This window comes from Chaetodon auriga, chromosome 21 (genome assembly GCF_051107435.1).
Source record: "Chaetodon auriga isolate fChaAug3 chromosome 21, fChaAug3.hap1, whole genome shotgun sequence".
NCBI lineage: Eukaryota > Metazoa > Chordata > Actinopteri > Chaetodontiformes > Chaetodontidae > Chaetodon > Chaetodon auriga.
The window spans coordinates 13822713-13838615 of record NC_135094.1 but is presented as its reverse complement, the minus strand read 5'-3'; the positions used below and the strand labels follow the sequence as shown (position 1 = coordinate 13838615).

Below are 15903 nucleotides of genomic sequence, written 5' to 3'. Positions count from 1 at the left end.
AAACACAGTTAAACACTGTAATACGGGAATGTAACTCAGTGCCACTGACTCCATTCACATTAGCACGTCAATAAGACAAATCTTAAATGATCAAAAATTTGGTCCTGACAGCTGTGTGACTTTAGGTGCTGCTGACGCTTCAAGGCATTGTTTGACATTTTAGGAAATATGCTTCGTGCTTTTCTTTCCTGTCTTTATGCTAAGCTAAGCTAACAGCCTGCTAGTCATAACTTGATATTGGATTGGATATTTCTTCAATGAATGAGTGTCATAAAACCATCTGAATTATGTTAATTATTTATTTTTGTGCAAACCTACTTCTCCAATATAAAACTAATGTTACCATCTAACAATGTAGAATGTACAACCCCCCCCCACCCTTCCTGTCTCTCTCCAGTAGTTGAAAATGCAGCAGAAATGCCAAAATAATAATCTAAAGAAAAACAAACACTGAAATGTAGTAAGCACTGACTTTTAAATAGTGTAGTAGTCAGTAGTAGTACACAAATTAGTCATAATATGCGGTGTCATTTGTTTTCACGTTCTCCTTCCCACCTCTGCTCACTGTCGAGGGAAGGAAAAAGAAATGAATGGAAGCCTCATGGGAGCCGGAGCTCAGCGGTAGCTGTGTGGCATTAAATTTTTACAGGCAGGAAGGGGAGATGTGGTTTATGGGCACCACAAATCTGTGCTTTTACACTCAATGAAAGCCCACAGTAAATATCAGCTTTATTCCTCTTAAAGAGCGCCACAGACTGTAAATGCTGGTGGCTTTGAAGGCCGAGAGGTGCAAGGAAAATGAGTTGTGTGTAGATGGGCGTGTGTGTGTGTGTGTGTGTAACAGTGAGAGAAAGAGGAAAAGGGAATATGTTGCTAAATACTATACGTTGTGCTGCACAGTGTACAGCACAGCAAGATACTGTGTGTCGGTATCCACATTTCACTCAATATAATGAGTTTAAGAATATTTTGACAACTGCAGGAGTTACATCATCTGATCACATGACAACATGCATATGTTGTCCAAATGTGTTCAAGTCCCCCCATTCACTGCCCCATTCACACCATCTGTTGCTGCACTTGGAAAATGTGCTGCATTTAAGAAGAAGAATCCAGAATCCGCTGTTAATTTAGAGGCACTAGAGCTTTGCTGTTTTTCTGTCTCGACATGCAAATCAAACAAGAAGCTGTGTGCAGTCTAAAGAAATGAATCAAATGAGGTTCAGATTTTGCCACCCCACCTGCAACCACTGATGCCTCACGGTGAAGTATATTAATGGCTGCTGGTGCACAAGCCTGACTAGTGTGCAGGCAGCTTCACTCACCCTCCACCCTGAGCTGTGATTTGACCCAAAGCTGAGTGTCACGCGCCATAAACTAGACCTGAATGAAGGAGGAGGGGGGTCTCTGTGAGGGTGTGTATGTAATATGGGTGTGTGCAGATTGGGCCAGTGTGTACTTTAGTTACTTATGAGACATGTTGACTGGCAACAAAGTTATTATATATTCCAATACAGACTCATAAATGTCCACATATTAACTGTGTGAAAGCCTTGCCATCCTTTAGTACTGTAATGTGTCAGTTCCTCTTTCTATAAACATCACCTCAAGTTCATATCAGGTCAGCCAAGTCACTCAGCCAATCAGCTTACTTCTTTCAATGGCACTTTTCCTCCGGCCTTGGATGTTTCCTGTATATAAACACTGCACAAACCGCGAATGTGCCTCACAATGTGGATTTACTGTAAAAATTATAGGAAAAAATCAGCAGAATCCTGCAGCAGCTGATCTAGAACCAGCCTGTTTTCTCATTTGTGAAGGTCTCCATACAGTAAATCTGTTAAATCCGCATGCTCTCTGCTACGGCAGGTCAGCCCGTCCACAGGGAGGCAGGACGAGCACATGTGACCCGGTATCATCTGCAGCACACGCACGCATTTGGACAGATGTACATGGAGCTAAAGACGCGTGCCTCAATGCACAGAGTCCACGTGCATCCGTAAAATGTACACATCAGCAAACACACACACACGCATATAAACAGTGTATTTCCACATGAGCAGACACCCAGTGAGCCGGCCTTCCTATTGGAAAGGAAGCAACCCTAAACGGGGGAAACACCTGACCATATTGGATGGTTACGGATGACCTTTTGACCTCACTGCGCAATCGACTGCCGTGACCAGCCTCACCTTTCATTTCCCGTCTCTGGCAGAATTAAGCCGTCCATTCAGATGATGATATTCATGTTCTGCTGCAAGAAAAAGAAACTCTGGCTGTAACTTCCATTAACCTTTCTGTAATTAGATAATGTGATATTTGGCATTATAGCGAGTTATTAGTAATCCTTCTGAGTCTGTATAACCTGTAGACTTGTATTATTTTACATGCTGTCTGGTGGACGCTCTTACACAAAACGCCTTATTATTGTGCAGCACCTGCACATTTTTAGCAAAGCTAACTGCAGCCCAAACTGGACCGGCGTTAGCACCTTGCTCCACTCAGCCCTGACTCTTTGCTCCCTCTGTCTGAGTCCTCTCTGTCTATTTTCTCTCCTCATTTACTTCAAGCTGAGATGAGTCCAAGTGACAAATCCAGCTCGCTCGCTCACTCTCCCTCCCTCCCTCCCTCCCGCTGTCTGTCTCTCTCTCTTACACTTGAGAGGAGTCCAGCTAAAACACACGGGTCTGGGCAGTGCGGTCAGCGCGTCTGTTCAAAATGAAATTTGATTTGATGATGAAATCTTAATGCAACCGGCGCTGGAGAATTTAAATTACAACTCTCCCTTTTAATGAGTGGCTAAGTGGATTTGGCTGTTAAACAGATAAACATCAGCTCATTTGTGTGTGTGTGTCTGTGTGTGTGTATTTGTTTGTGTAATGTAATGAATGGTAATGAATGATTGACGTAGAGATGCAAGGACATGAATGACCCTTACATAATTGTTTGTATATACTGTGTGTGCGTGTGTGTGTGTGTGTGTGTGTGTGTGTCCCTCCAACTCCAGCTGACTAACCATGGCTGCTGTTGGCGAGGGACTGAGGTGAGTGGCTGGGTGGTGGCTGTGACTGAGTGACAAATCCCCGTCTGCAGTCTGACTCACTGGCTCTCTTTTTCTCTGACGCACACACACACACACACACGCACGCACATAAAAAAATCAGATGATGTGATATGCATGCATGGACATAAATGTGTACATTTATTATATGCTTGTCCATACATCATATGGTAATTATGTCTTGTACATGTTGCAGACTGCAGTCATGTGCTGACCATGTCTGTAAGCAGACAGATCCTCTGTGGTCATTGCTTGTGAGACACAAACAACCATGTTTGCATGGCTTGACAGGATAAGTGGCAACACCAAACAGGCCGACGACGCAGTGAGCAAACCTGAAAAATGACAGTTTTGGATGCGAGAGCCAGTTGCACATAGACTCAAAGCTGTAAATGTTATTTTTGTCGCTCTATGTGTAAAGTTATTGCAGCCTAGATATCTTAAGCACAAACTCTCGTTGGCTGAGCGCGGACTCAGAAACCAGCATCGTAGCCTTAATGACAAGTGATTAAAAAAAAAAAAAGAAGAAGAAGAAGAAGGTCTTCTGCCAAAACAGTTTAGCAGTTTTATAATTAACTTTGCAATGTGAGACTGTGCAGGCCAACAACAAACTACAATTAAATCACTTTAAGGCTTCAGGCTGAAGTATTGCCCAAAGCATCGTGGGGCCACCAAGAAGCCAGTCTTATTTGGCTCCTGTCTTCAGGTGGCAGTTAAGGGACAACAACACAGGACTCCAGCAAGTGCAACCACTTATTGTCTCAACAATAAAGTCAGCGAAGCAAGACAGAGAAAGTGAGAGCGCGGGAGCCGTCCATGCGTCAGTGGAAAGTCAGTGTCACCGTCTCGACTTCAGCGTGGTGACCGATGCCAGCAATGACCTCCTCGACTGTGAAAACCAAACCTGTACCTGGGACTGTCTGCAGCCGGCCGGCCACCCCCCTTCTGCAGAGTGGAGCAGAGATAATTAAGTGCAACCTGGAGGGCAGGAGAGTCCGTAAAACACTTAAGCATTCACGCCAAACAGTATTTGAACACTGAAGGATCCAAGCAGGCGTGTGTTCAGATGCATTAGACAGCAGATGAATGTGAAGCACGTACAGCGCTCTGGTCTACACCCTCACGTCTCCACCCAGTGCGTGACACGAGGCCGATTGTGTTATTCTTCTGCTCGCAGATTCTGAGTGCAATGCGTCACTTTCAGGGGGTTTAATTGGGACATTTTAACAAAATCATTTACCCAGGGAAGGGTTTTTGCTGACTGTGTGCTACCATGACCGTCTTGTTTGTCTGTTTCAGATTACAACAGCAGCGATCAGAAGACGGCATGCAGAAGACACGAGCTCTACGTCAGCTTCAGAGAGCTGGGCTGGCAGGTAGTGACCATTTTCTTACGCAATGCAAAACAAGTCCTGATACACATGTGGTGAACGGGTAAGGAAGTACTGAATCCTCACAGTGACTCTATGAGTGCATGCGTGCGTGCGTGCATGCGTGTGTTTATAAGGAGACAGACTGTTGAAGATATAAAAGAGCAAAGCTACATACATCCCTTCCAAACAAGCTGTGAGCTGTTAACACAGCACTGACATCTAGAGGGAGACTGCCAGCACTCTCTCCGTCTCTCTCACACACAGTGTTGTGTTTCCATCGCTTTTGGGGACATTACATAGACTTGCATTCATTTCTTGGAGACTTACCTGAATAATAACCATAACCACTACTTGCCTAACCCTTACCCGAACCTTAAGTCAAGTCTTCACCCTGATTTGCATTAAGGGGACTTGCATTTTGTCCCCATAAAGAAGGCGAGTCCCCACAATGCGAGTAATACACACCCACGCACAAACACACAGGGGAAAGGGAGCAGGACATAAGGAGAGGGACAGACAGAGAAGTGAGAAGAGAGACAGTGAGACGATTAACACAGACAGGAAGGCAACACTAGATAAAAACACCAAAACAAGTCCGAAAGAGGTAAAACATGCTGAGAATTTGTCAGAGCGAAACAGTCCAACGAGAGAGGAAGGAAGGAAGGAGGAGAGAAGTATTGCTTCCCTGAGCGATTCTGCAGGCAGGAGTGCTTGAGCAGGGATTTGTCCTCGGAGACGAGGTTAACGGTGAGTTTACCAACAGGAGTCAAGTGGGCTGAAACCAGATACGACCTCTCTGCTGCTTCAGAACAAAGACATCCAGTCTTACCTTTCTGATCGACTAGTTATGGATATATTGAGATGCTGCATTGACTGTCTCCCTCTCTGCTCTGACTGTGCTGCTCACGTTTACTGCCATGTGTTTCTCTAAGGACTGGATCATTGCTCCTGAAGGCTACGCGGCCAACTACTGTGACGGAGAGTGTTCCTTCCCCCTTAATGCCCACATGAACGCCACCAACCACGCCATTGTACAGACACTGGTAAGACCAAGCTGCGGGAGCTCGCCATGCTCAGTATATTCTTAACACGGTGGAGGAGAAAGTATTTTAAGTTGAAGTCACTCCTCCCTGCCAGGTTTTGATGATAGTGCTCATACAGTTCCTCTGAGGGATTTGAAATGACTTCAGGACAGTTCAGAGACTTGATTGTAGGTTTTCCTTGGATGGTTTTTATCAATCTGTTGATTTAGATTATGCCTAATTATTCCAGGTGCACCTGATGAACCCCGAAAACGTACCGAAGCCGTGCTGCGCCCCCACCAAGCTCCACGCCATCTCCGTGCTCTACTTCGACGACAACTCCAACGTCATACTGAAGAAGTACAAGAACATGGTGGTGCGGGCCTGCGGCTGCCACTGACGCCGTCGTCGCGGGCTGATGATGCTCCATTGAAAGGTTGGCAAAGGGCTGAAAGTGTGCCAGTGACGCCAATTAGACACCAGCTTCCTGCCCAGATCCTCAGCCTGCAAGGAAAGTGCACCCTGAAAGATCATGACCATTCAAAACAACCGTCTAACAAGAACATTCGTCTTCATCAAACTCAAAGGGGACCATTGCAGAAATGGCGCCATATGGGTGTCGTCTACAGGCAACTTCACCCTCCTCCAGTGTTGAGCCACAGAGTTGTCTTCTCTATTAGCTGTGGAGTCGTCACTTCATGGGTCTGCAACCGAGTGAATGACTGTGTGTGTGTGTTTGTTTGTATATTATGTGTGTGTATGAACGCCTAAGAGGCTACTGCACCCTCTCCCTCACTGAGAGGCCGAGGGCAAAACTGAACTGTCGCGGGACCAGTCCGAGCGCTGCTTTCCCTCCCGTCTCCTCTGCGACAGAAACACGCGGCGGGTCAGTTCTCAGAAGAGGCTCGAACATTTACCGATGAGCAACTTCCCAACCGTGCGCGACCCCGGGGAGCTGACTCAGCCCGGAAAACCAGCGGGAGTCAGTGATGACACCTGGTCAAATGACAGGAAATGTGTATAAATGGTCTGAGTGAGATGGGAAAATACAAACCTAGTTTCCTTTTCAGTGCAAATGTTAACTCAGTCTACTACTAAATGATACATTGGAGTCAGTAGATTCATATTTCCTTCCTCTTTCCTAATGTATTTTCTTCTCAAGCCATATTTGCCCTCCTAAAATATAATATGGACTGAACCAAAGTGACCGCAGGCTATTTTAGTAGCACGCTGCTCCAAATATCCCCTCCATGTCAATATTTGCCAGGCTCACGCTGAGCTGCGATTCACCAGGCTGGTTCAACATGATGCATGTTGTGGCTAAACTGATGTTTTTCTCCAAAGAACCGAAGAATACAGCCTTATCCCTCCGACATACCGCAAATGGCTGTTTCCATGTTGCTGCACTCACAAAGTTAACAAACGCTTCCACCCTGACAACCCATCAAGAGATTGTGGAAAAACATTTAATGAGTCAAAAACAGCCGGCAGAACGGTTTCTGTGCCAGCGCTCTGAAATTAGCCCTTTGCTTTTTCAACCCTGAGGGTGAAATTTGCGTTCAGATATGTGTCCAGTGGCAAACGTCTTACCGATTGAACATGTTACTGTGAGCTTTGAATGACGTGGAGTATTTTTTTTTTTTTGTTAGAGAAGATATATTTTAATGAAAAACTAATACCAACAAGAATCAAAATACCTTACGTGCCTAACCAATCATAAATTACAAAATATACCTCTGGTAAGCTGCTGTTTACATTTGTGATCATGTTTCGACTGTTTTTTTTGTAAATACTTGTACATTCTCCGCTTATTTATTGCACCTTTTATTAAAAAATGAAATCACATACCTTATTAACAGAGACAGATGCAAAAAACAAAATGCAAATACAAACTTATTTTTGAAAAAAATTTTATTATGAAATCTCATGTTACAACTTGCCATTATTCACTCTTTTTTTGTACAAAATCCACGGGTAGTCACAGCCCGTGACTCACAAGGAAAAAAATACTTCTGTCACTGGAGTTCCTTAGACCATGTGCTATCCATAAAAACTTTTACTGAGAAAAAAACTGCTGTGTCTGTGACTGCTTGTGTACCTGGGTTGACAAACGGTGCCCTGCATCATGCAGCACAAACTTTTCACACATCCTGGCTCAAAGAGCATTTGCAGGTGAGTGAAGTAACAGAAAAGACCAACTTTTTCTGACAAAACTGCAAATGCCGTGAGAACCGGGTCTGTGACGGATGACATTTTCTTGGCCTTTGACTGGTGGATTTGTGAGTTTGATGGTTTTTGTGATACAGTATACAGCAGACTAAAAAAAGACATCTCACCAGTGGTTATCATCAAAGTTGGAAATGAAAAAAGTGAATGAGACTTCCTCTTTCTCTACCCATGAAACAACTACATCTATTCGGTCCATTGTTTTTGGTGCCTAAAGATGTTCACTTCACAGCATTTGGGACCAGGAAAGTGACACAGACCTTGGATGTAGCTGCTTCCATCACTGAAGTAAGAACAGATCACAATCATAGTGAGAGAGGTGATAAGATGCAAGCGAGCCCACATGACCCTGAGCTGCAGTGAATACTCAACTCAGTTCCAACCTCACAAGTATTATGACTAACATGTCCAACCACACAGGGAAGCGTAGAAAAGCTTTGATAAAACCTAATCTTTCCTCCAAAAGACGACCAGGAGAACAGCTCCAGAGAGCAGAGCTCAACTTCTCATTAATGAGATCCGAAACTAATGTTTCACCCTCAACACTGCCTCCGTGTCCTCTCCTCCTCCACTTTAAGGTTCCCACATCCTCTGAGCCTGATCCAGGCCTGAGAGATATAGCACAAACGCTACATTCACACTGTTCGTACTATGTTTGAGGATAAAGAGACTTTTATAGAAAACTTTCACACTCAGCCGTAGCGAATGTGCTGCATCTGATGGGTGGTTCTGAACAAACAGGAAACAATGAAACTGAAGCAGTAGTGACTCTGAATATGTTCAGTGATGGTGATGCAACATGGTCCAGACCCTGAAAGCCAGGAGGAGTGGAGAGGGACGGCTGACCGAGAGCGAAGGAGTCAGAAAATGTTCATATGTACATCATTATTAACAGGAAATAACCACATCCCATGTGCCATTATCAGACCCCTGTGCTCACAGCGATGCCTCCATCACAACTTCTTCTAGCCTGCGTGGGCGTTTCCCTGAGAGTTAAGTCAGATAGGCCGTCAATGGCATGGATAGAAAGTACCCTCAACTTAACACTCCACTTCACATTTGGGCATTTTGGGCAAACTTCTGAATGACAGTACCGCAATATTAATGGCTTATGATTTAACAACAGATCCCATGTATAAAATTTAGCACTTAAAAAAAATGGTTACAGAAGTTCATCAGAAACAAGTGAATAGAAACTATTTTTCCAACAGGCAGAAACCTTCAGTGCTACCCTTTTAATAAACGTCAGCTTGAATTTGTGCAAGGAATTCTGTTTCTGATTGACTGAGCAGTGCTTGCAAAGTGGCTGTCAAACATATTACTTCATTTTACACCCAGCCAATGATAGTTTAAGGTAGGATTTAAGTTTGGGTGACAGCAATGAGAAATACATTCACATCCAAAACACTCGACTGAATCATTCTGTCCTTGAACACTGGAGAGAGAGAGAGAGAGAGAGAGAGAGAACGGACTACGTCGGTCTGTCGTTGGCCGACTCCTTTCTGAAGAGAACCCGAGTGGAGAGAGAGAGAGATAGATAGAGAGAGGTTTGGCTACTGTAGGAGAGAGAGTGGGGTCCTACTGGCCAGGTATGCAGTGTGGGCGAGCAGAGTGGTGGAGAGTTGAGCGCACGCTTGACTGGTTCTACAGCTCGTCTCTCGCCTGCCTCATCACGAAGCTGTGCAGGCTCTCCAGGTCCCGCCCGCCATGATGCTCATCACCCTGCACCCCCGCCCTGAAGATGATCAAGGTGGGGTAGCCTCGGACCTGAATGACAAGAGAACGACAAAAACATCAGGGGTTTACAGACAGGATCATTACCCTCTTTGCAGAAGTAACTTTGTTCAAACCAAAATTCCAGTGACAGAGAGAAAACCAGCTAGATTTTGAGATGTGAAGACTCAAATGAGGAGGTATCTTAAATATACAAACAGAACGCACATCATAGTGATTCATCACTGTTCAGAAAGACGACTGAACTGTGGATCTTGAACTCTGACTCAGCAAGCTGTGTGTGTGTGTGTGTGTGTGTGTGTGTGTGTGTGTGTGTGTGTCTCTACAGTCCTTCACCCATGTGTTAAATCTCCTTCAGGATTACAGTCTGGAGCATCTAATTTGATTACATGGCAGTCATATTGTTTTATGGTTCAGTGATAAAAACCACCATCTTTGTTTCATTACATCCTGTACAACACACTTAATCTTAAAACCATAAAGTGTATGTGAGACAGAGAGACGCAGAGCTCCATGTTCAGTGTCGATGGTGTAACTTGTGGATGATAACCAGATACTCACAGAGTACTTGTTGCAGAGCGTGCGCTCCACAGTGCAGTCCACTTTGGCTATCTTGACGTCAGTGAGGCCGGCAAACTCCTTCTTGGAGAGATCCTCCCATGTTGGAGCGAGGTTCTTGCAGTGGCCACACCTACAGCAGAGAACAGGAATGACATCACTCACAGTGACTGAGAACTAATGTTAGCATCCATTTATACAATTGAAAACAAGTGTTTGTGAGTGTCTTGTGCAGGTGCTTAAAGAACTGGACAAAAGTGATTTGAGTCACCTTATGAATTAGTGGTTTTATATATTATATTGCTTGTACTTTTACAAAAGACTCAACTAATGCAGTGACGTCATACATAAAGTTACATTCAAGCAGAGGTTACTTGATATGCAAGATGTTCCAAAAACGCCAATCTTACCATGGAGCGTAGAACTTGATGAAGGTGAAGCCTTTGGCCACAGTCTCGTCGAAGTTGCTCTCGGTCAGTGTCAACACGTTGGACTGCAGACAGGAAACAAACTGATATTTAACTGTGCTGAATTGTGATAATTTTTATCTGACCAACCGAAATACTGAGCAGCTGAGAGTCTGGACGTCATGCCAACTATCTGGTCCACATTCATGACCACATTGTCTCATTAAAAGACATTTAGTTGTGACACAAAAATGTGACATGTAAAAGCAGGAAATGGCCAGCCTAACCATAATTGCTGGTTGAGAGGCATATCGTTGAGTGGGTGCTAAGCTCAGAGAGCTTTACTTATATGCAGGTAAAGATGGCTGCCATATGTTTGGTCCACCCTAGTGAACCATCAGCGGTTTTACTGCACCATTAAGTCTTTCAAGTCATGGCAGAATCATTTCTACACACTGGAGCAACTGTTCAAATGTTGAGACCGTTTCTGAATGCTGTCTTCTTCTTGTTCACACCCACCTTTACCTCCTCTTTGGCGGGCTCCTCAGTGGGGATCTCGTTTGCCTTTTGTTCCTCGATTGGCTCTTCTTCTTTCTCCTCAGCGGCGGCAGCCTTCAGCTGGTTGTCCACAAAGTCTTTGAAAGAGTCCAGGTCTCTTTTTCCTTTGTACTGGTCTGTCTACAAAAAGATACACACAAATGAATGCATTGAATACAACGTGACAGCCACAGTGGCAGCAGGTCAGATGCAGGCAGGCTGAAGCAGTCCAGAACTTTTTCTGTACCTTCTGTCCGTTGTAGAAGAAGAGCAGAGTGGGATATCCTCGAACGCCGTTCTCAGAGCACACCTCATAGTGCTGTGTGCAGTCCACCTGGGTCAGAAATACATGGACATGCGTTATTAAACTACAGTGAAATGCCGTAGCAAACACTGACCCGGCGCTGACTTTGTCAGTGTTCGTTCACTAAAAGTGTTTGTGTTTACCACCGACAGGCTCAGATTGTTATAATAAGTGTCTGACAACATCATGGAAAGGATCCCTACAGAGATGGACTCTTTGTTAAAGCGTAAGATCCTTTTTGTTGAACCAGAAACAGCTGCTATACGGCTCTCACCAAAGCCACCAGACTCCATTTACAGAAACAGTAATTTTATCATCGTAAAACACACTTCATTCACCAAAACAAGAATAAAACTCACTGAAACCTTTTTGGTTTGTCTGTCACTGTTTCAACAATCACCTCCAACTTTGGTTTGGTTGACGCCAACCTTTGATTCACCAGGTCGGATGGGAAAATATCAGGAGAGGAGCGAGAAAGAAGATGAGAAGCAGCAGAGGAAACTGCATGTGGCGCCAGAACACGTTCACATCTAACTCGACAATTACTTTCACTGGACATTATGACCAGAGAGATTTAAATATGTTGGACTTTCCCTGTAATAACTGGCAATTACCATAAAATGGAAACTCTGTTGCGTGACTCCTGTCCATCATGCAGTGCATCCAGTGCAGCTGCGCAGATGAGAACAGCCACGGCAGGGCTGCTTTTTTACAATATTTTTGACCTGCACACTGGTCATGTAAAGTGACTTGCAATGAGGAGAGCAGATGGAGCACTGCAGTACGCCTTTGATGTTGCCGTGTTTTCACCCATGTCACAGTATGTGGCACTTTATGATTTTAATACGTGATTAATTATTTATGAGAATTTGTACGGTGAACTGTGAACCTGTAGGCAATCTGAGGGACCCACCTTTCCTATCTTGACGTCATCAGAGTGCTCAAAGGTGGTGGCCAGCTGCTCCCAGGTCGGGGCCATGGCTTTGCAGTGACCGCACCATGGAGCGAAGAACTTCACAAAATGGGCACCTGAAGCAAAAGGAGAAAAGGCAAATTAGAAAAGGAAGATGCAGACAACAACCAAGAACATGACACACACATGAAAAAGAAAAAGGAAGATAATACATATAGTAAGTAAATACCAATTTCTATGTGGACTTTCTGTGCTAAATGGAGGCTGAGCAAGTTTATGTGTTCAGATTTATGATTTGATGGCAACGTAAAAAGTTGACTGCGCTACAAACTCAACACAGCCTGCCGTAAATGAAAATATACACCTCTCACACAGAGGTTACACGCAACCAATTACACAACGTTTATTGCGGCTCTGTTGCCAGGATGTGAAGGTGGGACCTATAAACACCGTTTTAAAAATGCCTAGTATGTCATATCCTGCCTTTTTTTTGGTCTCCAAACAAGAAATCGTTTATTTTTCTTCAAAACCAAAACATTTCAACTTCAGCGCGGCATAAGAGCCACAACTTCAGCGAGACAATTATCGTGAGCGCTGTTTATTTTTGCAGTCGTTGTCGAAAAATCCAGAAACGTGAGGTGAGGGGAGACAAGTGTTGTGTTGGTTGACTGACGTTGTGGATTATAGCTCCACCACTCGTGCTGAAATGTCAGTCGTGTCAATCAAGGCAATGAGGTGTTTCCATTCTCTAATGAGGGATCTAGAAACAGAGTGTGGTCGAAAACTGAAAGTACAACTGAAAGTAAAACAGACAATTTATCTGCTGCGGGCAGGATGCAGCTGCATAAATACACAAGATGAAGTTAACCATTCATTTGCCGATGTGGTACAACAACACTTTGATGAAGCATTAGAAATGTTCTGGTCGCTCTTTACCTTTAGCTATGTGGGCCTTAAAGTTGAGGGCAGTGAGCTCATACATGCCCTGTTTGGGCTCTGGAGCTTTAGGAGGCTCCAGTTCAGCCTCTGGTTCCTTTAGGACACACAAGAACAGGCACCAATGAACACCACTGTTGTTGCACTGTAAGGGTCACCAGTTTATAAATGTGAGGTGTTGACTGAGTGAGCGCAACTCACTGAAGGCTCCTCCTGGAGCGTCTTCAGCATCCAGGTCTCCAGAGACTGAAGATCTCTGGGCCCCTGGTACTTAATTGCCTCCTGTTCTGGCTTAAACAACTTCAACCTAGATGTACAGGAACACATTTTTTTTTTTTTAATTGAGTGAGTTGTTGCATGACAGATGGATGATTCAAGCTTACACAAGACCATGCACTAAAACCCAATGACCCACGCATGAGCACACAGTTTTCTAACTAGCCAATTCAATCATCATTACAAGCACCAGGACCCCGTAATTTACTATGTCATTGCTATAAATCTTCTGTCAATGGTTATCCAGTGACTGCTGTGTTTGCAGGTACCGTATGCAGTCAGCAACATCTGGGGGGATGTCATTAAGATAAGGGCAGAATATTCAACTAAATACAGGTCAATGTGTCACTTCTCTGTCAATCAGTAATGAAAGAGAATGTTTACTTCTCTGTTGTAAGAATTGTTTTTATCCTGCATGCAGCCAGTGCAATATTTTTTCAACCAATTTGTTTCAGTTGATGATTTTTTTGTTGAAAATCTGAAATATCTCTGCTGATCTCATGCATACCATCTACATAAAATGAACTGAATTGAAGGATTAGTGTGACAGCAACTTACGTGGGGTAGCCCCTAACCCCATGGACACTGGAGCAGAACTTGGTGTCCTTGACGCAATCTACTTTCACCACATACACTGGGGGCTCGTCCATGCTGTTGTATTTGTCTGCCAGCTGATTCCATGTAGGCTGTAACCTCTGACAATGGCCGCACCTGGAGACAACAGTGGTACAAATACTATCAATGCACAACATAAGCAATTCTTGATTCTACTACTGAAGCATTTGATATCTCCACTCTCCTCTGAATGATCAACAAGAATAATGAAAAGGCTCTTGGTTATTTCTGGTACAGACAGCCATGTGAAGCTTCACCTCACTGTTGTGCATGCTGTCCTCAACAGAAGACAGGCAAAAAATTAGAGCTGCAACAATTTATCGACTTGTCATCAACGATGAATTAATTGGGAACTATTTTGTTAATCACTTCATTGGTTTTTAAGTAATTTTTAAAGAAAAAATACTCTGATTACAGCTTTTTATATGTGGATATTTTATGGTTTCTTAATTCCTCTTTAACAGTAAACTGAAGATATTTGGGTTGTGGACAAAACAAGACATTTTCAGCATTTTACAGACCAAACAACTAATCGATTAATCAAGGAAATAATCGACAGATTGACTGACAATGAAAATGATCAGCCCTGCGAATAATGTGAATCCATGCCAATGGAAAAGCAAAGTGAAGTCTGAATGACAGTCTGAAATTTGAGTTGAAACCAACTGGTAATGCTGCTTTACTGCAGTAATAGGATATTAAGGCCAAATGTTGGGGACAGAAAAGCATGCATGAAACTCAGAAGTTAATTACTTCGAATTAAATTACTTCTGATGTTGCAAATTCTTGTAACCTTCTCAAAGACCTCCGGAGGTCCGCGGACCCCAATTTTGTAACCGCTGACATAACACCAGTCAATCAGTGCGTGCCACGTAAGCGCAGCCCCACAAACTAAAGTACAACTTTGAACTGTGCTTTAGTATATCTGCACCAGCTCTGAAATAGCGTTTAACGCTGTGTTTAATTGTTCGAAGTACCCGTTCAACGTCCACTTCAAAGTTTTCAAATGAATTTCGACCGCTATCGAACTACTAGCATTGTAAGCACCGAGGCCCTTGTGAAAAGTGTTCCACTAAACTGCACTCAGCTAACTGTTTGGCTATGCTAGTTAGCCGCTAAGCTAACCACACCGGTTCACCAAAAGGAGGGGGCTAGGTAGCCAACTAGCTTGCATGCTAGCTAGCTTGTTTGCTAACTTGCCGGTTAGCTCAAATTCCTCTCTAACAGCCATGTTTTGTCTACTTTTGGTGTACACAGAGGTGATAAGACACACAGATGTTAGTGCCAATCAATTTATTCAGCGTCGTCTGTGAAAACAGTCCACTTACCATGGGGCGTAAAACATTACAAAGTGGGGTGCAGTGGGCACCGCCTCATTGAACATCTCCACCGTGTACGAATGCTTGGCATGCTCATCTTCTTCTGCATCGGCGTCGCAAAACACAACAGCAAACAGTAACGAAAAATAAATAAAACACAACATGAAAGGTGTGCAATTCAGTGCTGAGGCCATGGTGAATCACTCTCTCGGTGGCTGAATAGTCTCCCTGATGGTGTGAAAAGACTCTGAACGTGCACGCCCCTTCAGCAGCTTCAGCAGGGAATGTGAGCTGTGGATGGGACACATGCATATGGGGATTCCTGTTGGCGCAGCTGTGCGCGCTAACAGGATGTTCTGTAGATCTGTGGCAGCCCGCGAGCGCTTTGCGACTCTATCCAGCCTGACAGGTTCAAGCAAGTGACATTCCGAAGTATGGAAGCCTGTTTGGTTAGATCGATTTTACCGGAGGGCGCATCATACATAAAAACTTGTCTTACTTTAAGAGGATGGTGTATAGTGTGTGCAATGGACCCGTAGTTTTTACAGCTGCATGATAGAAAACTACTAAAATATTTATTCAAGGGTCTTCATTGACAATGATGTTGATTTTGGTGTTGTGT

At 44.0% G+C, this 15903-nt stretch overlaps 2 protein-coding genes across 3 annotated transcripts in view; one reads left to right on the top strand and one right to left on the bottom strand.

Moving 5' to 3' along the window:
- bmp6 (bone morphogenetic protein 6) overlaps window positions 1-7363 on the top strand; it is a 41972-nt gene extending 34609 nt beyond the window's left edge. The window contains exons 5-7 of the mRNA XM_076761456.1: window positions 4361-4437; window positions 5367-5477; window positions 5707-7363. Coding sequence (XP_076617571.1) covers window positions 4361-4437; window positions 5367-5477; window positions 5707-5856 — 338 coding nt within the window. The 3' untranslated portion in view covers window positions 5857-7363. The remainder of the gene's footprint in view (window positions 1-4360; window positions 4438-5366; window positions 5478-5706) is intronic.
- Window positions 7350-15649, bottom strand: txndc5 (thioredoxin domain containing 5). 2 transcript variants are annotated; one of them, XM_076761458.1, is made up of 10 exons: window positions 15291-15649; window positions 13906-14058; window positions 13273-13378; window positions 13072-13168; window positions 12136-12251; window positions 11166-11252; window positions 10901-11059; window positions 10385-10467; window positions 9978-10107; window positions 7350-9449 (listed from the first exon to the last, which is right to left on the bottom strand). In XM_076761458.1, exons 1-10 carry the CDS (start codon window positions 15473-15475, stop codon window positions 9327-9329), a joined length of 1239 nt encoding a protein of 412 aa, XP_076617573.1. In that variant the 5' UTR covers window positions 15476-15649; the 3' UTR covers window positions 7350-9326. The 2 variants fall into 2 exon arrangements, with proteins under 2 accessions (XP_076617573.1, XP_076617572.1); XM_076761457.1 differs by having other exon boundaries at window positions 10907-11059; window positions 15291-15560.
- Between the last annotated feature and the right edge of the window lie 254 nt (window positions 15650-15903).